The 23,863-nt window shown below is 49.3% G+C and overlaps 1 protein-coding gene across 1 annotated transcript in view; it reads left to right on the top strand.

Annotated features, from left to right (window-relative positions):
• The window catches only part of LOC129388049 (uncharacterized), a 74,011-nt gene that overhangs the window by 35,413 nt on the left and 14,735 nt on the right, over positions 1–23,863 (top strand). The window contains exon 2 of the mRNA XM_055078040.1: positions 8,353–8,535. Coding sequence (XP_054934015.1) covers positions 8,353–8,535 — 183 coding nt within the window. The remainder of the gene's footprint in view (positions 1–8,352; positions 8,536–23,863) is intronic.

The following is a 23,863-nucleotide window of genomic DNA, read 5'->3' as shown; positions in this document are numbered from 1 at the left end:
TGACTGTTATCAGCCTTTTTCAGTGTTTTTTTTTTTGTGCTATTAGTTTGGTTTGCCCTGTAATAAGGAAGAGCTGAAGCCACTATAGAGGCGCCAAGCTCTCGTTTAAATTCATAAAAGTAAAAGAAAACAAATCCATTGAAAGCATATATAGTGCCAGCGAACACGCCCAACAAATGGCAATGCTGAAACAAATCCATGTCAAAATTGGCTTCTGTATAGAGGCACAGAGTACAGAAAACAAATACCTTTGCTTCATTTGTTGCACCACGCAGTTTTAGGTCCACCCTGATACCATTGCTTGCCAGCACGACTGCGAGGCAAGGATGCGCTAGTTCGTGGCAAAATATTAAAGAGAAAAGGAAGAAAAAGAAAAGGCAAAAAGTAAGGAGGCAAAGTCTTTCTGTCCCATATGGCGAGGATGGAGCTGTGAAGAGATGACCTGGCAACGTCATAACGAAGATCGCTTGGTGATGACGTCTTCGTCGACGTAACTGAACGGCAGCAAACCCAGCCTCGCACTTTTAACTGCTGTTACAAAGTGAAAAGAAGAAACGCTTTTTGCCGGGCACCTTTGTCAAAGAAATCGGACGCCGATCAAAGAAGCGTTGCTTATAAATTTTACATGTTCTAGCTTACGAAAAGGAGCCTAGCTCACAAAGAAGTCTGCTGCTTGTCTGCCGGCGCCTGTCACCGCGGCCTCTTGGACCGTGTTTGTCTTTAGGGCAGAGCGTCGGCTTCTGCAAGCTAGGATTCTCGACCGCTAAGAGACCATCAGTAAGCTGCAGGACCAGCTTGTTCTACGCCTGAAAAAAAAAAAAAAAGAAGGAGCTAGTGAATGAGAATGAAACAAGGTTCACGAACAATGCTTCCGTACGGAAGCCGGAACGTGTAATACTCATTGACATTAACAACACCTTCTTTCCTTGACGTGCTTTTATTTCTTCGACATGAATTTGCTAACCGATCGGGGCGAGACGTCGCCAAACTATCGTGATCTCATCGGGTGTCCGTAAAGGGTCAGCGTGCTACTCTCTTCTCGTTCCATTAAGTGCAGAAAGGGGAGGCATTGCTCTAGAGCATCTCTCCGTGAGTGTCCAGGGCCGTCGGTCATCACTGCTGCCCGTATAGGGGACCCGTGCGTCTATAAATAGACGATCCGCTGTTACGCAGCGCGGTCAGCTATCGCACGCGCGCGCGACCAACAACTCGGGTGAAGTCGAGATCGCATCGGCCGTCAGCTCCGCGCCGGTTGTTGGCTGTTGGAGCGGTGAAGCCGGCGGCCGTATTGCGTCGGTCGCCGACCTCGATGCGTTCTCGGATGCGCAGACAGCCGCTGCGCTGACGGTCGTTTATCAAGCCTTCCTCCGGTACACATCGCTTCGAAGGAGGAAAAGTGGAGCAAAGATTGAATCGACTTATAACCGCGGCTACCGTTAGATGGCTTTTGTAACACTGCCCTCCCCCCCCACCTCTCTCTCTCTCTCTCTCTCTCTTCCTTAGCGTCGACGCTGCCGGCAATGGGCAGCGTCATCGGGTGCGCAGTTTTGTATCGACCGCTGTGGAGATCCACAGATATTTGTATCGTAGAGTCCTCGTTTGTTTGCAAGCTCTTTTTTGACGCGTTTGGGCTACCCACGTATACAGTGCAGTGCTCATATGTGAGCGGGAACGCGCGAGCGAGTTTCCGCCGGCACCTGTAGCGCCCACTCTCGTGATAACTAGCGAATTATCGACCAGGGTACGCCAACGCCCCATATCTGCTTGCAGGCTGGCACTGCGCATGCGTGCGCCCCTCATCGATAACGCGGGTGGTTATCACGAGAGGGGGCGCTACAGGTGTCGGCGGAAACTCGATCGCGCGTTCCTGCTCACACATGTGAGGCCTGTATACATGGGTAGCCACTACTGATTGATTGATTGATTGATTGATTGATTGATTGATTGATTGATTGATTGATTGATTGATTGATTGATTGATTGATTGATTGATTGATTGATTGATTCGTTTAATATAACGTCGCAAAGAAAAATCTGCGACTGTCATCGAGAGACGACGTATAGGGCAGGGCGGGCTCTGGATTAATGTAGACCGTCTGAGGTACCTTTATGTGCGCCTAAACTTAAGTACGTGAGCTTCCTTTTTTCTTACATTTCTTGGCCAAATGGACGCGCCACTGTCGCTGCTGGGAACCGAACACGCGACCATGTGCTCCGCAGCAGAACAACGCCATAGCTGAGTGAGCGCGGCGGGTGACCGCCGCTGCTGCAGGGGTGGCTTGGTTGACGTGTCAGGCTTCGTGGTGCGTTTGGAGCGTGTTTGTAAAGTCATTATGCTGGAAGTCTTTAAAGAAGTCGTCAGGCAGAGTGTGCGGTTCTTTAGTGAGCAAATAACTAGCGTCGAGTAGACAATATGAAAATTCTTGGTGCCGCACGAAGCCGGTGCGGTTATTTCTAAGTGTCGTCGCCACATGTCTTTTTTTTTATGCCTTCCGGCTTAAGAAAGCTTTCACTAATGGCGAGGATAATATATATGGTATTTCGGAAATGTGATATTTCTCTCACTCCCCGTGAGCACATTCAGTCGAGACTCGAAGGAATACCGTCTGGTTAGTTAACAAAATCATTGTTAGGAGAGAAGCAGGCCACCGCTGACCGTAGTCGCAACAAAATGACGTTTTGAGATGCGTACCGATTCATTTTTTCACAACGGGAAGCCGACTGCGCTGAATGTTCTTCAAGTTTAGCCTTTACTGCACCACGCAAACTTCGGTAGTACAGGTGGTTATGGAGCCAGTTGACTTGTTCAGTGTTAATTTGGGTCTGAATGACTAAAAATTCAAAGCTGAACCTTGTTGTCCGATTCTCTATGGATATGACACGCGCGTTGTCCCAGCTTACCTCGTCACCTGTCCTTTAGGCATGCTCTGCGAAGGCATCTATCGTTGAGTGGCGTTTGATCCCTAAAAAAAAAAAAAAAATTGTGGGGTTCCACGTGCAAAAACGACGATCTCGTTATGAGGCACAAGCCGTAGTGGGAGCATCCGGATTGACTTTTACCACCTGAGCTTCCTTAACGTGTACCTAAATCTATGTAAATGGGGGCTTCTGCACTTCGCCGCCATCGAGATGCGGCCGCCGCTGCCGGGATTTGATCCCGCGACCTCGTGCTCAGCAGCGCGACACCATATTCGCTAAGCAACCAGGGCGGGTCCCTTTGATCCTTCTTGTGCTGCTTGAAACGCCCGAAGGAATTCGTATTTTCGCCAATATGCGCTGATTGGGAATAGGTGCGTAGAATCTTGTAGGCCATACTAGGAAACCTTGCCCTGAAGCTCTTCCGGTTAACCTTCCTGCCTTCCCCACCCCAGTTCTCTGTCTTGCGCGATGTAGATGATCCTTCACATCTATTCAGTCACATTTAAGTTTGCTTGCCTAACAATGTGTACACATCTGTGTGAACGTTACTTGTGTGTGCCAGTTCTGTTCAATAGTGGCAAGGATAAAAAAAATCACATTGAGCTGCGAGTTGATTGAACCCCGTGTAAACCCAATGTGGCCCCATTCCACTTCAGTCTGCAGAGTACTGCTATACCCAATACAAAACCCACTCAGAGACTTGTCTTGCTCGTAATGTCTGCAGCCAACGAATAACCTGTTCATTCGCTTTGAGCCGGTGGTCCGATACTTTTTTTTTTTTTGAAAGATGAACGTGACTTGACTGACTAAGGTAAATCGAGAATGAACCCCTCTGTAATTAAGACGAATTCATGCGTCATCCTACCACCTTCACTTCCTTTCAGGGGAACCTGACGCACCATGCATTAAAATTGTGTAACTTTGACGCGATTGTTGACGGTCCATCATAATTCGGGACCGAAAGGAATTATATCAATATTCATCATTAGCGCATTTTTTTTTCTTATTTCTCTTTGTCTAGCTTAAATTGTCGGGATGCGCCTAACACGCAACCACTGCGCCACGTCGGTAACCATCTACGTTAGGGTACGCAATTGATATGCACAGTGAAACCTGTAACGAGGGGCCTGAGCCCCTTTCTTATGCACAGCACACTATAAAATAATTTACGCTATTAGAAGTGAAAAAGGGTGTAAGCCTGTGCATAACGCACACCTTTACATCCTTTTCGGGCGTAAAGGTGTGAGTTATATACAGGTTTACACCGTTTTTCTCCTTCAAGGGCGTAAGTTATCTTACAGCGTAACATGTAGGCTCCTACAAGTACGCCAACCGAATTATCTGCATTCAAATAAATAGTTCTCTCCCTCTCTCGCTCTCACCCTCGCAGTACGCCTAGGGCTGCAACGACTTCGTGAACGTAGCGTTAAGTAATTGCCGGCATTAATTGTCGGCCCCTGCGGGTTGTTGAGGGCGCGAGAGGAAGCGGACACGTTGAATTACGCAACTGATAGTATCTCTCAACGATGCTTTCACGTCTCTGTTACGTCACTTCTCCGCGCGGACCAAGCGACAACATCTCCTCTCAATCATGAGAGAAACGATTGCGTGGGACGGTCAATCTCCATTCTGTTTCCGCTATGCAAAGCGGAACGTTCTTACACGTCCGCACTGTCCCTCTCCTTTAGTGCAGCGAGGCACAAATGCCACCTGAGAGATAGTGACGTAGGCTATACATAATGACCATATCTCGAGCCACTATAATTGCAAATGTGGAGAATACATGCTGCAGCCAGCGGTAGCAATTTCGACGTGTTTCATTTTCTGTTGCACTTGCATTCGTCCTCGGACGGCTTGTGAATCGTGAGGCGTGTTCGTTGTGATCACATTGGTTCAACTATATTGCTCCTGAAATATTCCTTGTTTGTTTGTTTCCAAAATTGTTGGCACATTCATTTGAAAGGCATTAGAGATATTAAACGAACTCTACCTAAGTTTTTGAAACTCGGTGGTTATTTCCTTGTAGTAACCTAAAAGAAACACTAAAATATTCAATTCAGCATCAGTTTCTTCTGCTGAGTGGATCCCCCCAACGTCTTATCAAGATAAACTCATCTAGTACATCCGTAAGGAGCCACCTTTCACGGACCCGGCGTTACACGGATTTAATTAGATGTCAAAATAAAACCGTTAGCTATTTTCTAAAGATGTGCTATCGGCGGACATTCGAATGCGAACAAGTCGGGCATGAATCCATAGCTTGGGTTGGGTTCAAATTCGCCCGCATTTGTAACACTGATTTAACTCCGACTCCAAAACGTCTGCCTTCTCATGATCAGGGCCCCCCTGTGAGTATTTGACCTAGACAGACGCACTCCTGCACAGAACTCTGGAGGCTTGCTGGTGAACATGAACTCTTGGTCCCTTGCCAGGCATTATAGTTTTCTTCTGCAACTTATTCTTCAACCCTACTCTTTACACTTTCTCGTTTGAGGTCCTCAATCATTTTTTGCAATTCATCCCCAGTGTGGCTGACCAGGACAGTGACATCTACAAACCGAACGTTGTTGAAAAATTCGCCGTTCGTCCTCACCCCTGAGCTTTCCCAGTCTAGCAGCTTGAATACCTTTAAGCATTTAGTGAATAGCAGACCACAAATTGGGTCTCCTTGCCTGACCCCTTTCCTGGATAGGTAATTTTCTGCTTTTCTTGTGTATAGAACCGAGGTTTATTGGTTTTATGCGCTTTCATGCGATACGACGTCAACGGATGGAGAGAGAGAGAGCTTAAAGAAGGTTGAAGATGTCAGGGTTAGGCGCTATATGAAGGGTTTCCGCCTTCTAATGGAGTGATATTATAAGGGTATGAAAAGCAGTGCTTGCCATGCGACAGTTAAGCAAACACGCCATAACATTAAGTCAAATCAATGAGAGGGGATTTCTGTCAATTATACCATTTTTCGCAGGGATGAGCTTCGAGAAAGGGCAACGTGAAGGAGGCGTTGATGACGGGAAAACAGGCTCTTGTTTGGAGCCGGATTTTCTTTTTCTTTGACGTCTAACAACATCTCTAAATTGAGCGAAGATATATCTGCTTGTCGCCATGAAATGTTTCACTAACCTTTGGATAAACTTGTGCTATGATGCGCAAGTGATGCACAGGTGGCATCTTCGACTCTTGGTCGAGCTGCGGATTAAGAATAAACGTGCGCAAAAGAGTCCAAAGTCACAAACATACGCATATAAAAAAATACTCATGCACGCGCGCCCACACTTACATACACACGTACAGTCGCGCAGGCAAGTGAACGCGGAAGACCGTTTAGGTTCACGCATTCATAATTCCGCGCGCATAAAAAAAAAAAAAAAAGGGCGTCGCACAGAGACGTCTTCGGATAACAGGGTGGCCACCACACGGACGCACAAACCGTATGCCAGTAATCACGCCAGTACGCATCAATGACGACCCGTTTAATCTACACAGGTTGAACTGAAGCTTGCAACACGTGCACATAACCCAGTCACGCATAAGGAGGTGTTGAACGCACGAGAATGCAGCAGTCCCACACGGCGACGGTTACGGACCGCAACGCTATAGCTTTTGTATTCGCGTGTGCATCACGCGTGCTGCCCGAATGGACAATCTGGCGCTTGTCTACCGTTGACGCGGCTTTCACCCCGCCGCCCTAGAATACACCATCAAGCGTCTACGGGATTCCAGGGAAGTATACACCGCGTGACGGGATGCGGCCGAGTGAACTTGAGGCGTTTAAAAGCAACAACGCGCTTTTATACTTAGGGGGCATGGCCGGCAGGAATAGAGACGAAGTTCGAAGCGCTGAAAATAGCAAACGGTCGTTCCACCGTTCCAGCATAGCAGCGTCTAAAATCGATGTCGAACGGCAAAAGTATCCGTTCGTGTATACACACGTCGGGCCCGTGTGCATAGAATAATGCGATGACCAGCGAACGCGGAGGTTGCCGGGCCGGTTTGCGAAATGATTATAGTCAGCGTTCGTAATGCTCCCGCGAAGCCTCCTCCTATAGCATTTGTCTTGTGCGCGCTTCGAATTATCTTGAACCGGGCGCGGTGCCTTTAGTAGGTTAAAGGAACGTTTGGTCCGCGCCCATTGAAGCGTTAAGCGTGGTCTCCGCTACCATCGGCGTATATATAATGATCGATCGCCCTCCGTAGTGCGCGGGAAATAGTTACAGCGAGAATATCCGTATCGACGTTCCGCATTCTGCAGTTGCGTATGACCTGGAGGAACGTGAAATGCTCTTTTATTGGAGCGCTCGGCTGTTTGAAATTGTTGCGGAAGCTTCGCGCGATTGTTTCGTCAATCTGTCAAACCAAGTATATGTGTCCTGGTGCCACGTACACGAACGTAAGCGGTTCTGTTGAATGCCCAGCGCGTTCATTTTCGTTGAAGAGAGAACTTACTATTTCGGGGGTACTGCGATGCTTGAAGCAGTGAAATCATAAATATAATAATGAGGGAAAAAAATAAAGAACAGAACACGTACGCTGGCATCACGAAAGTATGTTTGGCGCCTCCGTGATACTGTTGCGTGACGGCATCGCCGAAAGCCTCGTGTTCTTTCTTTTTCTTTTTTCAGCGTCTTACTCATGCGTCATGCTACAAGAGGCGAGCATTGGCGCGTTGCTCTATTTTGTTCTTATCGAATGCATTCAAAGATGGTGACACCTCGCTCGACACACATTGCCCAGGTTTACCCCTATTTTCTCAGTAACACCATTATATGCACGCTGCCGTATTATTTATTTATTTATTTATTTATTTATTTATTTAGTACATACTGCAGACCTTTCGGTCCAAGTAGAGGGGCAATAGAATGCATACAAACAAAAGAGAACAAAAAAGCAAGAAATATGAAAGGTCAAGGAATCTATCCAGGTTCTAAAGATGAAACGAGAAGGAAGAAATTACAAGTTGTTGCAACTGGAAGCTGTGACGGAGCCAAACGTTCGGACAAAACCAGCTCCGGAAAACAACGGTGTGAAGCGTGCTTTATTGCACGGCGTGTAATCCGTAAAGAAAGCAATCTTGCCGTGAATTTCGGAAGACAAAGCTGCAACGAGCGTTAAACTTTCAAGTTGTTAGAGTTCAAAACGAAGGCCACCGTATGACAGACTTTGTGAATAGCTCTATAGCGTGTCTATACACGCGCGTGCACGCGTGTTTCCGGCGTTGGTGTGTTTGTGTGGTGACCGTGTATGTGTGCATATAATATTTTCTCGCCTAACGCCTGGAGTGGGTTTGCCCCAAACTGCCCATCCCGACCAATATTCTCCAGCTTTTCATTTTTTTAAAGAAAGCGGCGCGTTATCTGTCTTTCTCCCTGACGACGTCGACGATGATGATAGTCACGACGCTTGACTTATGTCCTCGACTGCTGCGTTCCCTTGCAGGTGGAGGACCAGGGCGTGGACCCCAACCTGCGAGACAACGACGGTGCGACCGCGGCGCACTTCGCGGCCAGCCGGGGTCACGTGGAGACGCTGCGTTGGCTGCTGGCGCACGGCGCGGCCATCCTGCCGGACAAGTACGGGAAGTCGCCCTTCCACGACGCCGCCGAGAACGAGCAACTCGAGGTATGGGCGCTCGGCTTTAAACAGCGAAGCTTTTTTTTTTTACGCGACAGCGTTAAGGAGCTCGTGTCGCAGAAAAGCCGGTGTCGTCGGCGTCGGCGGCGTTGGCCGTGAGCGAAAAATCCCGGAAGGCAATTCATAAATAAAAAACAACTTGCAAGATGGGTTGGGTGGGAATCGAACCAGGGTCTCTGGAGTGTGAGACGTAGACGTAGACGCTACCACTCAGCCACGAGTTCCTTTTTTTTCTCTTTCATGGTGTTTATTAGAGTAGCAGTCAAACCGACGTTCACCAGTTCTGCATAGTCAGAGAATGGAGAGCACAATGAAAGTCACACACAGAAAAGGCAGCGTTCATACTGTGAGTAGAAACGTTGGTTTCACTTCAGAAGGGTGGTAAGGATAAGCACCTCACCAAAATAGGGTACTAGTCCGGTTGTATTCCGAGTCCATCATAAACATGTTTTAGGTGTAGGGTCATTTGGATGAAATGTACCCTTGTAGGTACCTCCGTTTCAGCGTTTCGATCCATCATTCGCGTTTTCCACAAACTGCATTCCCGTGAGAAAAAACGTATCGAAAGGTGCACTATTATCAGAGATTGGCAGCAGGTATCGCACAGTATGAGGGTTAATTTCAAAGTCTTTCTTTAAAGTCCGTTGGAGGACATCCCAGAATAGGATGGCGTCGGTGCAGCTAACAAAACAATGTTCAATTGTCTCTGGTACATTACAAAGGCGACAGTTAACAGAAGAGACAAAGACACCCTTTTTTGTAGTCAAGTTTTTAGCGGTATGGTTTCACTATGAAGTTTATAAATAAATGTTTTGCAGCAAGGGGATAAATATATCTTGCGAACTCGCTTTAGTACATCGTGGCCTGGCCATTTAATGTATAGTGATCGGTAAAATAGAGGAGGAAATAGCATGGACAGTAAATCTTTGTACAATGTTTTGCGCGACACAGAGTACAAGTATTCAGTGGAAAATCGAACTGTCAGGAAACGAACCGCCAAGTTCGATAGTTCAAAGCGGGACAAAAGCGCCTCTAGTGATTGCGGTGTTGCCTTAGAAACGTGCCGTAGAAAGTTATACTGCGGTGTATATCGGCAATTATGAGCATGTAAATTACAGAAGTCGCAGTTAAACGCGTAGCGAAGTACGTTTCCGCTACATTTCTTCTGCACTTGGCGTACACGCAGAGCCATCTTGCGGAAACACAGAAAACCCCCTCCTCGCAATGTACGGCGTTGCCCCGACACGTGGCGCACCACTCACCCCATGATCGCGTCCGCCTTCATGGCGCGTCGCGGCCGGACTGTCCGTGCCGATCACGACGTTTGCCTCGCGTAGATCGTTTTGAGTGGGCGGTGCGAACGGGGTGCGACAACGCTATCGCGTTACACTCTTGAAGGCGAAGCTTAAGCGTCCTCCAATTTTTTTTTCTTTGCGAATGCCTCGCGCGTCTTTTCCGGGGGCCGTGGCTGCCGGGTGCAAGCTGGTGTCCTGCCGAATGGCTCGCGTGCAAAGGAAAATTAGCCTCGTGACCCGTGCTGGTACCGAACCTCGGTCCTATACGGCACAGCATCCCAATGCTCTGACCATTAGGTGACGGCCGCGCGCGTACGTCCATGGCGCCAGCGCCAAGTGGCATCTTTGAGACGATCGCCGCGTGTGTTACGTTGCGTTATAGCACGAGTGTGTGAGCGCACGAGCGTGGCGCGCCAAGTTTCCTTTACGCCAAAATATACGCGGGAACGAAATGGGCTAATTTGTAGAATTTCATTAAACTGTTCGCGAAAGCTTCGCCTTACGTAGATTTGAAGACGTGCGTTGGGGGGGGGGGGGGGGGGGGGATCCGCATAATTCTTTTTTTCGTCATCGACACTGCCAGTGCTGCTGCGAGCTGTGCTGAAAAATATAGGAAGGCTGATATCAGGAAAATATCGAGGTCTTATACAGCTTGCTGGAAAAAAAACGAAAAAAAAAAAACGTGAGCCATTCTACTCACTAAAGGTGGATGACCAGCGGAGATGTTTATCATACGACACAGAGGTGACACAGAATTTTGAGCATGGCTACGCACTCATTTGCCGTGATTTTTATATACGTTCGCGTGGACGACGGGGCCGCCGCGCCGAGGAGCCGGAGGAAACTAGACACGCGTGACGTTTCGACGGGACCGCCACCACGGGAAAGCGGAAGGGAAGGGAAGGAAAGGAGATGCGCAAGCGCTTGGAACTCCGACAAAGAGAGGGCGGTGCGAACGTAGACATGGCCGAAGCGAGTCAAAGTGTAATATCCGTTCTTGTCAGCTCAATATATGACGCGGGTTGTATTTGGACCAAAGGTGTAAAACGTATTAGAGACATTTAGCGTGTCCGGTATTCGGGGAAGCGCGGGCGGTTAGCCGGTTTAGCGGGGGCGTAAACGTGAGCGGCCAAGTTGGTGGCGCCAGCTGGTGGCGCAAAGCTCAACCACCTAAACACAGAGCCAATTACTATATTCTTCTTAGCTGGCGTGTAAGATTTCGACAGCGGCATAATTGTGAACACAATTACCCCACTGCCGAAATTTGCACCAGCAGCGAAAAAGAATAAAGTAGGTTACTGCAATTTTAGCTCTGTATTTGTCTGGTTGAGCTCTACACCACCAGGCGGCTTCACCGCTCCGGCCGCTCGCGTTTACGCCCCCGACCATCCGGTAATCCGCCCAAACCGCCCCAGTTTGCCAGAATAGCGGACACGCTAAAAGTCTATTTTTCCAAGTTCGCGGAGTGCTTGAAGCCTGCTTCACCTCCGCCGTGAGTCGTCCCGGTATTGGACTATCTTTGGGATCGGCCCAGGGTTTTTAGTCTGTGGACGCCGATCCGCTGGTAACTAGCCATATACATTCTCATTGTAAAATGCTGCAGGAAACTCTGACGTCAGATGTCTACGCGAGCTGCAATTATGGCGGTTCGGCGAGCATGGGAGAATGATGCATGGATTTGCCTAGTATTCGTTTTTATTTCTGGCTTCAAAACGACTTCGTGGTTTTGCAGATTGATCGTTTCGACTAAATCTTGCGTTTTAAACGCAGTAATTGGCAGTGATCACGCGTGTGGGCAGATACTTACTGCCTTCGTACGCAAGACGAAAAAAAAAGCATGATTTATTGAAACTTTAGGCCAATAAAGGCAAAATAAAGCGTAATAAACAAAGCCACAAGAACGTCTGAAGCCGCTAGCATGAATCCAAGATGAATCTGTCTGGCATCCATCATTTCCAGAGATGCTGACCGATCGTCGCGCCAAAGTGACTTTAGTAGGCAGCTGCATTATTCGGTCATACTTTTTATTGATTCCAATGCAAAGGAAGTACAGGCCATTAGCAGTTTCTCTCGACACGCCGTCTGCGCTAGAAGGAAAGTGAAAATGCAACCCATGCGGCAGCAGCGAACGTTAGTTAGGAAATTTCCGGGTACCGCGGGATGGGCTATATAGGTTGAATCAGGAGGTTGGTAATTAGAGATCATCGGAATAGGCGCGTTTCTTTCTCGGTCTGGGACATTATTAGGCTAATGATGGCGCCGTCGGGCGTTTCAAGGATAAAGTGCGTGACCACGAGAAAACGCAATTCCGACGTATTTTCGGCGCGACGTCGCTCAGCGTCGACGCGCTCACTTCTCCGCAGCACGGTATATAACTATGCCATTTTTATACCACTGAAATAGGTAACGCGGTGTTTCCGTTTCCCTGTGCAACCAGGTGGAACGCCTTTCTGATTTCTTTTTTTTTGTGTTTGTGTGTGTGTGTGTGCTGGCATTACAACGCGGTCGGAGCGATTGATTGTCCCAGAAGCCCACGTACATCTTAGCAACTTAGGAAGCAGCGCTAATCAATCTGTGCCCAATGTGAGGCCGCATTAGCCCAACCAGAGTAACATGACCACATTTTTTCTTGCCTAACATTGGGACCCACTGACAGAACATTGCCTTGTATTTTGTTCTACCTGTGCGTACATACCCATAGGTACATACATGGCAAATCAATACTGCGGACATTTTCAAACTGGATGGAGCAGCTGAAAGCTAAGAAAATAATATAGAAGATGCGTTTTCCTCAGAAAGAAAGCTTCGCAGTTTCAGAAACGCGGTGACATAGTGTGTTTCGATCCCCGGACGAGGATGAATTTTCCTGCAACAGCGGAGCTTCCTTTCTGGAAAATCCGTATTGCATATAGCCCGTAGCTTGCGCTATCCTATTCGAGTCCATGCCAATTTTCCCTTTGCGTGCATACATAGAGCGCCTCGAGTTCGCGAATAACACTGCCTCGCTCTGCTAGCGTCCTGGTTAAACATACATACATACATACATACATACATACATACATACATACATACATACATACATACATACATACATACATACATACATACATACATACATACATACATACATACATACATACATACATACATACACACACATACATACATGCATGCATACATACATACATACATGCATGCATACATACATACATACATACATACATACATACATACATGCATGCATGCATGCATACATACATACATACATACATACATACATACATACATACATACATTGTCCTGAGAAGTTAGGGGTGGGAAGGTGGAGTTGGAATAGCCATATGGCCATCCACCTCTGCCACTGGGATCCCTGTCTTTTGCATCAGTCTCTTCTTTCTTATCTCTGTCGTATTTCCGTCCCTTCCCCTCCTTCACCAACACTGCTGACTTATGTTCTGGTGTCAGCCTCGCGTTAGACAGTTACGGTGCGGTCAGCAGGCTTATACCTCTTCTTTTTCAACCAGTTTCTCTCTCTCGCTCTCTCTTCGAAGAAAATAAAGCGCCGCGATCAAGGGAGTGTTCTGAACTGGTCTGGTTGGTGCACGTTGAAGGAACTCGGAACAGTGCAAACGACTGGACGTATAGTCTATAGACCAGAACACGATAGTTTCGAAGCGGATGGGCTGAGCGCATACTCCGGAACCAAGCGACCGGCCGCCAGCGTCCCTGAACTGCCAAGACGCGTTCGCGTGCATGTAGCGTGTGTGTGTTACGGGGTGTTCAATGTGTAAATATGTCTGTGCCCGCAACAGCCAAGTACAGAACATCATCGGGGCGTCACTGCGTCATATATGGATGCGCAAATAACCAGCGAAAACGAAGCAGATTGCAGAGCACCGTTTGCGACGTACACGATGTACGTCGAGAGCTGTGCCGCTGTGGCACATTCCACCGAGCATGTCCTTTTGTCTCTGTGTGCGCGTATCTGTGCGTGTCTCTCTATGTGTATGTGTCTGTCTACGGGCCTCGATTACACAAAGTCCCGAGGTGGGCTTCGTACAGCGGCTCTCGCCATAGAACTCCGCACCTGATTCACAAGCAAATGCCGCGAAAGTGTTCGCACCACTACGAAGTTCTGACGCTCAATGACGATCGAACTCATACGTAACAGATCGAATTCCGTGCACTGCCGTCAGTGGCCACGAAATTTCGCAATAACTTTCATCAGCTATTCGAAACCTTTACATGTGAAAGCTGGTTTGTGTTGCTTGTCGTAACTGCTGGACAGATGGCGAGAGCGGCGATGTTTGTTAAAAAGTATGCATACATTGCACAGTAGATCCGACACGGTTGAACTAATGTTAATTGATTCTTCCGCCGTCCCGAGACAAAAAACGAACACATCTGGGCATCCGCGCACGTTCGCTACGCTTACTCGAACCTACAGCATGCCGCCTGTTTTCAAGGTGCGGGCCGCGAGATTTTTCCAGGCACTACAACGCGGAGGTAAAGTATATCGCGTACTGCAAGGCTTTTACTAGTTCATGACGCATTTTCATGCGTGCAAATCAAAGTGGGATAGCCGCAGAACCAATGTTTCCGCATGCAAAGGTAACGCGCATTTATCCGAACGACCCGCTCCGTCTGCGGGCGTTGCGCTTGCCACAGCCATTCCGATTTGCAGCACAATCTTGCCGAGAAGCTGAAGCTCACTAACTAAATTCGTTGGCTAAAATTCGCCATCCCGTTCCTTCGTGAGAACTTCAAATAAATGTCAAAGCGAAAGCAGCGAAAGCACTGCGTCTACCTGCGGTCGCCTCGCTTGGCAGCTCGGAGCCGCTGGAGCAGCAGGTGGCGCCACCGCGCTTTAAAAATGGCGCCACTCAATATTTTTTTTTCGGTGTTCTGGTGCATAGATTATGCCGTAGAATATGTTCAGAGCTGTGTCTGTTTTCTATGCACACTACACGCCCCGAATCTCTCGCTCTGTTCGATTACCGCCGTCTCTGCGAACGTGGTGCATCGAGCGCGTTGCGACAAGGCGTCACCACCCACGACGACGCCACGGGAGCATCCGACCTGGCCAACAGTTTAGCGCCCATCTGTCTCTGTAGAACACCGCTCACACGGCGCGCCCACGGCGGCCTCCCCGCACAGCTCGACAAAGCGGCTCAGCAAAGACACAACAAGGCTGCCACTGCAGCCGCGGACAAACCCGGAAGGTCGCGTAACCCTGCACGTGCTCCCGTCTAACTGGTTCTCTCTTGTTTCTCTCGGCAGTTGCCGCATTGGAGCACTGAAGAAGGGGGAGGGAGGGGGGTCAGCCTTTTTGTTTTTCCGCGTGACTAACAAGGTCAGTAGGAAATGGAGAGCGCACCTCAGCCGATCGACGCACTTTTGTCGACCTGTACGTGTGCCCGAGTTGATTCAGCAAGGGTGGAGCCGTCTGGGCGACAGAAGTGGGTGGCGGTTGTAGAACGGCAGAGCCTGTTGTATATATATATGCGCGGCCTTCTGTGCGTACGAAGCCTTGTCTGCCACCCGGCCGGCCTGCCAGAGAGCGACGCTATTATACATGGCTTGACGTAGCGTATAAAACCAATTGCGCGTACGTTTGGATACCGATTTCGACGCTTAAGCCATATACGGATATCGGTGCGGTTATACAGTGTAGCTTTCCGGGGTGGCGTTTCCGGTCGCTCATCCGTAACTGTAATGATCGATTTCGATCGTCACGCTACGACTGTCGCGTCGGAAAGAATAGCGTCAAAGTCGTCGAGCAACGTCCAGCGCTTTCGCACATGCAGTGGGCGTCAGAAGTTTGCGTTTGACCGCGGTATCTGACGAAAACATTAAAGTTGGGAGCAGTTTGCGACCTTAGTCGGTAAAGCCGCAAGACACTACGTTGTTCGCGTGTACTGAGTACTTGTACGATAGAAATCCGAATACCAGAGTACGTGCCTGGGCTGGGGAAATATCCGAGTTTTTATTTTTCTCTCACACTCCGCTGTCCGTAAACTTTTGACGCGGACTGCATATACAACGTGCTTTTTGTTTAGTTCGAGCACATATTATCTCATAATCGCATGTGACAGATAGCGCTCGTTTGCCTTTTCGGTTTGATTTTTGGCAGAGGCGAACTGCTAGAGGACCGCGGACAGGATCCCTCACTACTGCTCGGCTTCAATTTCGCGATTGAAATTGCGAACTGCATTGCTTGCGCACTAAGTCTGTCCCACAAGTTCATGCAGTGAGTGAGCATAAAAGTGCGAGAGGGTGTAGCGACGACCCTCTGCCTCTCTCTCTTCACTCAAAGGAGCCGGTTTTATTTCACGCGTGCGCTTCTTGCGCGAACCGTTTTTAGTCTTCCTTGAGATGGACATCGACGAACAGACGGAGCAATAAAATCAATATTAAAAGAAATATTGTGGAGTTTTAGGTGCCAAAACCACTTTCTTATTATAAGGCACGCCGTAGAGGAGGACTCCGGAAATTTATACCACCTGGGGTTCCTTAACGTGCACCTGAATCTAAGCACACGGGTGTTTTCGCATTTCACCCCCATCTAAATGCGGCCGCCGCGGCCGGGATTCGATCCCGTGACCTCGTGCTCAGCAGCCCAACACCACAGCCACTGAGCAACCACGGCGGGATAAACAGGATCAATATCGAATTTCTTGGGAAATTGGGCAAGAATGGCGCAGAAATTTATCAAACGCTGCAAAAGGCCTATGAAAAGGATGCCCTAAAGGAAAGAAACTGTGGTGAAGTGGCTCCGAAGTTTTGGGAAGGCCGCGAAGACCGCAAAGGCAGTGCAAGATCTAGACAGAGAAGAGCCGCTATGGGGGTAGGGGGGGGGGGGGGGGGGCAACGAGTGGAATACCGTAGAATACCGCTAGGAAAAGCTAGGGAAACGATGGAGCATGTTATATTAGAATGTTCCTGCCCAGCGGTCGATTTAGGAAGCACTGGCCTAACGAAGCCCTTGGGTTTGGCGATAGCAAGGGAAAAGCAAACATGCCCGCAATAGAGATTAGTAAGAGGCGATTGGAAGTCTGGTGGCAGAAAAGTAGGGATACTACAAACAACGGAGGCGTACAAGAACGAAGTTCACAATAGGGGTTCACAAACTTTGGTTATGAAAATTCATCGTGTTTTTTTTTTCATTTTCTTTCTTTTTTTTTTCTTCTTTAACATAGGTAGGAGATTAGGCAATATAATAACAAGAGCTTGTTGGTGGTGCAACCCACCTCCCCGTTCCAAAGTAGACGCTCATAGCATCCATCCATCCAGCCATCCGCTCACAACAAGACACGCCCCTCCACCTCGTGCTAATGTGGAAACATTTATCGTGTGTGTTCTTGTGTGCTCTGTGATTGCCGAATGCCTGTTAGAATTATATGACAAGCACTCGGTTTGGGGAAGTCATCCGTTCACCGGATTTTTAGCTGAAAATTTGGAAGCAAAAAAAAAGAAAGGAAAGGGTCGCATATGGTCGAGTTGCTGTCGGTCCATGGTCAAATGAGGGTAACGCTAAAAGACAACTGTGGAAAAGAATCAACGCCACAAGCGCTTGCGGTGCCTATCCTTCCCCGTCCTTGTCCTTTTGCGCTACCCTCCTTCCGTGAAACAAAAAAAGTTTACGACAAGATGGTTCCAAACAGGACCTTTTTCTCTTTAACCATGCTGCTTTTACACTGTTTATATATCCATTTATTATCTGTTGGAACAATGAATGAATGAATGAATGAATGAATGAATGAATGAATGAATGAATGCAGCGACGATCTGGCGATAAATGCAGGAGAAATGCGTTAGTATCGCGTCGCATCGCTTTGAGGTACGGGGGTGGTCAAAATATGCCACACAGCTTGCACGAACATATTGATCTCGTGCCCATGTGGCGTGTCATATATCGAATTATAAGAGCACCAAGGTTTTCGTGAAGAGACTAAGGGACAATGTTTCTCACCACCGACAGCTTCCGAGTGTCAAAATTACTCCAGGAGCTCCGCAACCTACTTGAGAGCGAACGTTGTCGAACACGCTGTGGCCTAGGAACTTTTGACCACCCCTGTGCGTCCGAATCTGTCAATTAAACCGCGCTCCCCACATTGTAAAGTATTGTTCACGAGCTCACTCGAAACACGTCCTGCCTCTTCGAGAAGGGAACTGCAACTGATGGCGTTCCGCAGCAGACCATCATCAGTAGTACTATATATGTAGGCACCCGCCCTTTTAAGCTCTCCCTTCTCCTCCCTACCTCTACCACGTGACTGACTTTCCCCGCTTCACACGTCTTTTCTACTTTGGCACTCCTGATGCTATCGCATTAAAATTAAGCTACGTCGAAGTCTCTGTGCCGGCCCTGAGACTTCGCCAACACATTACCTGCAGGCGTTGTCGGGAGAGGTGAATGTCACGGCGAAAAAGGGTCGCGCGTTTGATACATGGTTCGGCTTGCACTTGAACTTGCGTGAACACGACCCAACAGCGTTATCCAGCGCTCAGTTACGTAACGTGCCTTACGGCTCCCGGCCACGAGCGTTTGCTCAAACCGCTGACATACCAACCAAAGCAAAAAAAGAAGGTTGATCCAGTTACACTGCCAGTGACGTCAGAAGGTGAGCAGCATACCCTGTACCCTTGACGTTAACAGCGATCGAACCGTGCTAGCCAGCGCGGCGTTGCATAACGACCACGAGCCTTCTAGCCACTAAAGCTGAGCTCAGAGCCTTGAATAAAAAAAAAGCGAAATGTGATCTAGATACATTCGTCCGGACAAGGTCACTGGCGTGACAATAAGACCGCAAGGGCGTCCTTTCGCGCCAGCAAGCGAACAGCAGCGACGGTGTCCTGTGATTTGCTTGTCCTGCGGCGACGTGTGCGGACTTCTGGTTACGCCCGTAATCGATGTACTCGGCGGTAATTGGGTGGCGCACGTTCATACGCGTTGCGCTTTGTTCTGCGACCGTCCCTCAATGTGCCCGACGCCTCTGGCCCAATTAATGTTGCTGCATATTGGGGTATTTGGCGGCATACTTCAGAGATGTATTTCGTTCTTTTTTTTCTGATTTGTTCGGGAGTGGTGACATTGAGCCGTAATTAATCAAGGCAAGGATGCATAAGTAAACACAAAGGGATGAAGATGGCCTTGGCCGTTAAAGAAACAGCTGTGCGCATACCGAGTGGATAATTACTTGGAGCGACGCGAATGTACGGTATGCGGCGTGGGCTTTCCTTCGCTCAGTGTATCCGGCTTTGCGCACGTATGGTGTTCTGCTGTCGAGCGCAAGGTTTTGCGGGTCCCATTATCGGCTGAAATGGCAGTTTTTCTGATACGATTGCAATGCAACAAAAAAATTTTAAGTATGCTATTTTAAGTACCCAAACCACGAGGCAACAAGCCATAGTGGGGATGACTCTTGTTTAATTTTGACCACCTGGTGTTCTTTAACATGCACGAGCATTTTTTCATGTCGCTCTCATCGAAATGCGACCGCCGGGGCAGAAATCGTACCCGCGGCCGGGATCCTGCCCGCGACCGAGATCGTACCCGCGGGTGGGATCGTGCCCCCGAACTCGAGCTCAGCAGTGCAACATTGCCATGCACTCAAGTACCGCGGCGGGTTCGCAATCCGAGAACTCCTCATTTCTTTCGGTGCATGTTAAAGGACTTCGGTTGGTGAAAATCATCCGGGAGCCCTCCTCCACCACGGCGTCTCTCATAGTCACCTCGGTTGTGCTTAGAGTGCACTAGAATATAGCAGTTGGGCTGAAATGTGCCGAGACGTGCTGTGCGTGGAACGCTTTTATGCGTGCCTTTAGGCGCACATAGTTTACTGCACACTGTCATCGTCATGTGCACTATCTCTCTCTGTCTCTCATTCCTCTTCCCTGTCCCCTTTTCAGAGACGCAGGCCAGAGACGAAGTTCCTCGGTCTGATCCATCTTCTTTTCTTACATTTAAAAGGTTACCTATCTCTAAACAAAATCAGTCAATGAATCAGTTAACTATTCATTCAATCGATCAACACATGACAAGAAAATAAGTTGATCTGAAATTATGCCTGCGCAACGAAAACAACGCGCGTGCGGTCTGAGAAAGAAGCAGGAAACCTGTGTACCGAATGTCAGGGATACAACTGTACTTGATAGCAGCTATCTATACGCCACAGGTTCAGCAGGGCACTGACAGATGCAGGCGTTCGATCGTTTCCCAGCGCTTGCTCTCCCTTGGGTGCAGTGTCCCTTGTGTACAGTGTACATACATAACAGCCGGTTCAAGGCACTCATGGGCCATGCCCTCTGACTGAAGCTGTTCTTTCTTTCTTTCTTTCTTTCTTTCTTTCTTTCTTTGACAACGTAGCACATCCGTGGTATACGGTAGGTATACCTTAGGTATACCGTGTGTCTCAGCTAACGTTAGCCCAGCTGCTCTACGAAAAAAAAAAGATGGAAAAGACACTGTGCAAGATATAAGACCTGCGGTGTTCGTTCGTCAAATATCTAACGCCCGAGCACCGCAGGTCTTAAGGCTGTATCTTGCACCATATTGTTTTTTCTTCTTTTCGTTAAACAGCTTGGCTACATACGTTAGCTGGGATGCCCCACATACCCTCGACACTGTATGCCGTGCGACCGCTACTTTCGGCGATACTTTCTATCCACGTTAGTGGCCTCTGCGTAACCCCGCAACTACGGTTGGCGGCTCTCCATGCATCTGTGCTGGAAGAGCTTTGCTTGACCATTGTCCCGCGCAGTAGAAGAAATATGCATTCTGGAACATACCCGCGTTACGTAACGATGAGCTTGAGTCTAAAAGTCGTGTAGAAATGTGGTAACATTATTGCTGCCCTTTACACCTGTTTCTCTCAAAATGGCGATTGGGCATGGCGCTAGAAGAACCAGCGTATGCTGCAAATAATGAGCGCGCGTTTAAAGAAGCCGCGGCGTGGTTTGTCTACTCGAGACGTGTTCCCATAAGAATGAACACCCTCCAATACCGGATAGCGGTTGAAGCGATATCCATCGCATCCGCCGCTCAATGACAAACCGTTCTTATGAATACGAACGGAAAGTTTCGCGATAGTGAGTCCTGGTTTCATAGCGTCCACGCTTTTGCCAGTTGATGTATCGAACCCTGCCCGTTTCGATGTCGTTATTATGCTCGCGTCCTCGACAGAGAGCCCAATCGAGGGATCGACCTGCGCTCTAATAGGGGGTAATTGCGCGCACGACCTTTCGTTGAGGCACGCGCCGCGCTGCCAGCGCTGGCGATCTGATCGCGCGGAGGATGCAGTCCGAATCGGTGAACCAGTTCGGGCATTGGAATATCGCACACACACCTTGTCTTAAAGTGGTTCACGGCATAATGAAGGCATGCACCGGTAACGTGCACAGCTCCGAAAGAGAGGGAGAGTGATTGAGTGAGTGAGTGAGTGAGTGAGTGAGTGAAGAGAGTGAGAGTGAGTGAGTGAGTGAGTGAGTGAGTGAGTGAGTGAGTGAGTGAGTGAGTGAGTGAGTGAGTGAGTGAGTGAGTGAGTGAGTTTGCCACTGAACAAGCACAAAAAAGCTAACGTCCATAATTCCTTAAGTCAGATGCTGGTCAGGCTCCGAAATAGCAAGTCTGCGCTTCGTTTAATCTCTCTCTCCCTCTTTTACGGGAGCAATAGGCGCGATAAATGGTCACACAAAGCATCATGATCAACGAAGCAATGCCGCTCGCTCTTTCCTGAGACTTTCTTCTGTTATTATTTTTTTTATGTACCTTCCAGCCTTTCCTGTAAGTTCCACGTGGCATATATAGCATATATATAGCAGCAACAAGTTCGCTTAAGATGTCTTCGTCAAAACGTTCGCTTACGTGAACCCAGCGTGAGCTTGCAGTTCAGACGTCAAGCTGGTTCAGTCCGACATCACAACGTTCACTACAGAATTCTAGTTTACGGTGGGTCGAGATCTTAACAGAAGTGTAGCTTTTTGGGGGTGCCTCTAGGTGCGTTGAGATTATAGGCAACATCTCCTAAGCTACGTTTACATGAACTCTATGAAGTCGTATCTAGTCGTCTTGTAGGATCAAACTTTATTCGTCGGGTTTCATGTAAGCGATAGTGGCTAGGGATGAGTGAGCGACGAGGCGACTTCTCTCAACGCACCCGCAAGGGGAGCGTTGAGTTGTCCAACACGCGCTTGGCAACATGCACGTAAACGCCGTCGGGTCGGGCTGGGTCAGCTCGACTTCCGACTCGACTCGCTTGCGTCGAGTTCGCGTCGACATGAAGCTCCAGATAGCAGGAGGCTTGAGTGCCTTTAGCGAATAGGTCCCGCACATTTTTTGATGAGGAACACGGCCGACGCTTATTGGTGTCAGCCTACATTTGTTTCCACTAAGCGCGCATTTCTGCGGGAGCGTTCAGCTTCTTTGTTGGCCGAGAGCACGCAGCCTTTATGCTGTCCAGGAGGAACTGAGTTCGACCGTTGCAACAGCCAGCGATCGAGCGACCCTGTCGTCACACGATGTGACAAGGACTCCGCCGAACAACCATAGTAGGGAAGCAATATGACGACCACGATATTCACTATCCTCCCTCACCGGTGAAATGCTAACGTCGGCATTCATGCTTGATGTCACAGCTGGGAGCTCATCAGACTTCTCTCATTAAGGCGAACTCCTTATATGTCTCATTGGAAGGTCTCCTACAACGACCCTGTCGCAAGGTCATTGAACCAGTTCGTACAAACAGTCAGAACCGTACAAAAATATCACGTGGTCACAGAGACGCACCGGTACCACTGCTCGCGCGTTCGTCGTCGTCTTCATCCACAGCTGGCTTTCGCCTTGGCGTCTCTTAGGCAATAGTTTAGGACACCTGGGAGTTTTTGGGAAGCAGACGGGTTTGTTCGATGTCGCGTCTGATTCGGCGTGCATCAACGGCAACAACACGATGGGAGCGTATCAGAAGCATACATCGCGCTTTCCGCTTGACTCACACCTCTCGCCTTTCCTTTTTATTCCAACTTTCCCTCCCCCACCCCCTTTTTTTTTTTCAAATGGAATCCGGCCAAAGAGGCTCACGTGAGAAGCTTACGCAGGAAATCAGCAAATCGAAGGGCAGCCAATCCCCACCGCCACAACTCGCTCAGAGCGCACACGCACGTTTGCGCTCAAGCTGACGCACAAACACAGTTGCGGCTCGAAACGGGGTCACACCGTGCAGCGCGAAGCGTAGGAGCAGTGGGCAAAGCGACGCGCGTTCTATCAGGCCCGCGGGCAATGCGTGAGCTAGCGGTGGCAGCGACCGATAGCCAGGCTGCAGCTTCGCGTGCGCCGCGTCTTAAAAAGCACACACACGCGCGCGCGTAACCGCAACTGCGGCGCGGGTCGGGCTGTGCGCGGTAATACACTTATGCGGGTGCAGTCCGACCGGGTCGCGAGACGTAGTAGTGCAAGCGTGCAGTACACACAAACGCTCGGGACGGGGGAACCGACCCCGCTCGGATGGCGCCGGCAGACACCCGCAGAGCGACTTCTGCGCAATGATCATTGAGCAAGCAAGCCAGTCGGGCGGCGTGCGAGCCCAGCGGGGCAGCACGAATTCGCATACGTTTACGGGGGCAGCCCGGCGTGCGCGGTGACAGGCGTCGCACGCGGGTATGCGTGCTCCGTGCGCAGCGCGGACGCAACGCTTGCAAGGCTCGCAAGGCCGGTTGCACGGGCCCTGCCGGACTGCTGCCAGCCCGGTCCGCGGCCGCTGATGCCGGAGAGCTCGGCGTTCGTGTTCATAGGGACGCTAGAGAGCAACTCTGAATCTGTCTAGACTAGTATATACTAGTCTATCGAAACTTTTCAGCGCGGCGTTGACAAACTCCACGAGGTACTCTCCTGTGCCGGTAATAAGGAGGTGGCTAAGTCTCAGTCCCGCAGCCGATGGGGTAGAAGCGTGTGGAGGAACAGCGCAGGAGAGGTAGACGAAACAGGTGCGGTGTGGGGGAGGGGGGGATGTGGGGGGGTGGGGGGC

The sequence above is a fragment of the Dermacentor andersoni genome, chromosome 3 (genome assembly GCF_023375885.2).
Source record: "Dermacentor andersoni chromosome 3, qqDerAnde1_hic_scaffold, whole genome shotgun sequence".
Lineage (NCBI taxonomy): Eukaryota > Metazoa > Arthropoda > Arachnida > Ixodida > Ixodidae > Dermacentor > Dermacentor andersoni.
The sequence above is the reverse complement of the archived record's forward strand: the minus strand, read 5'-3'. Positions and strand labels throughout refer to the sequence as shown.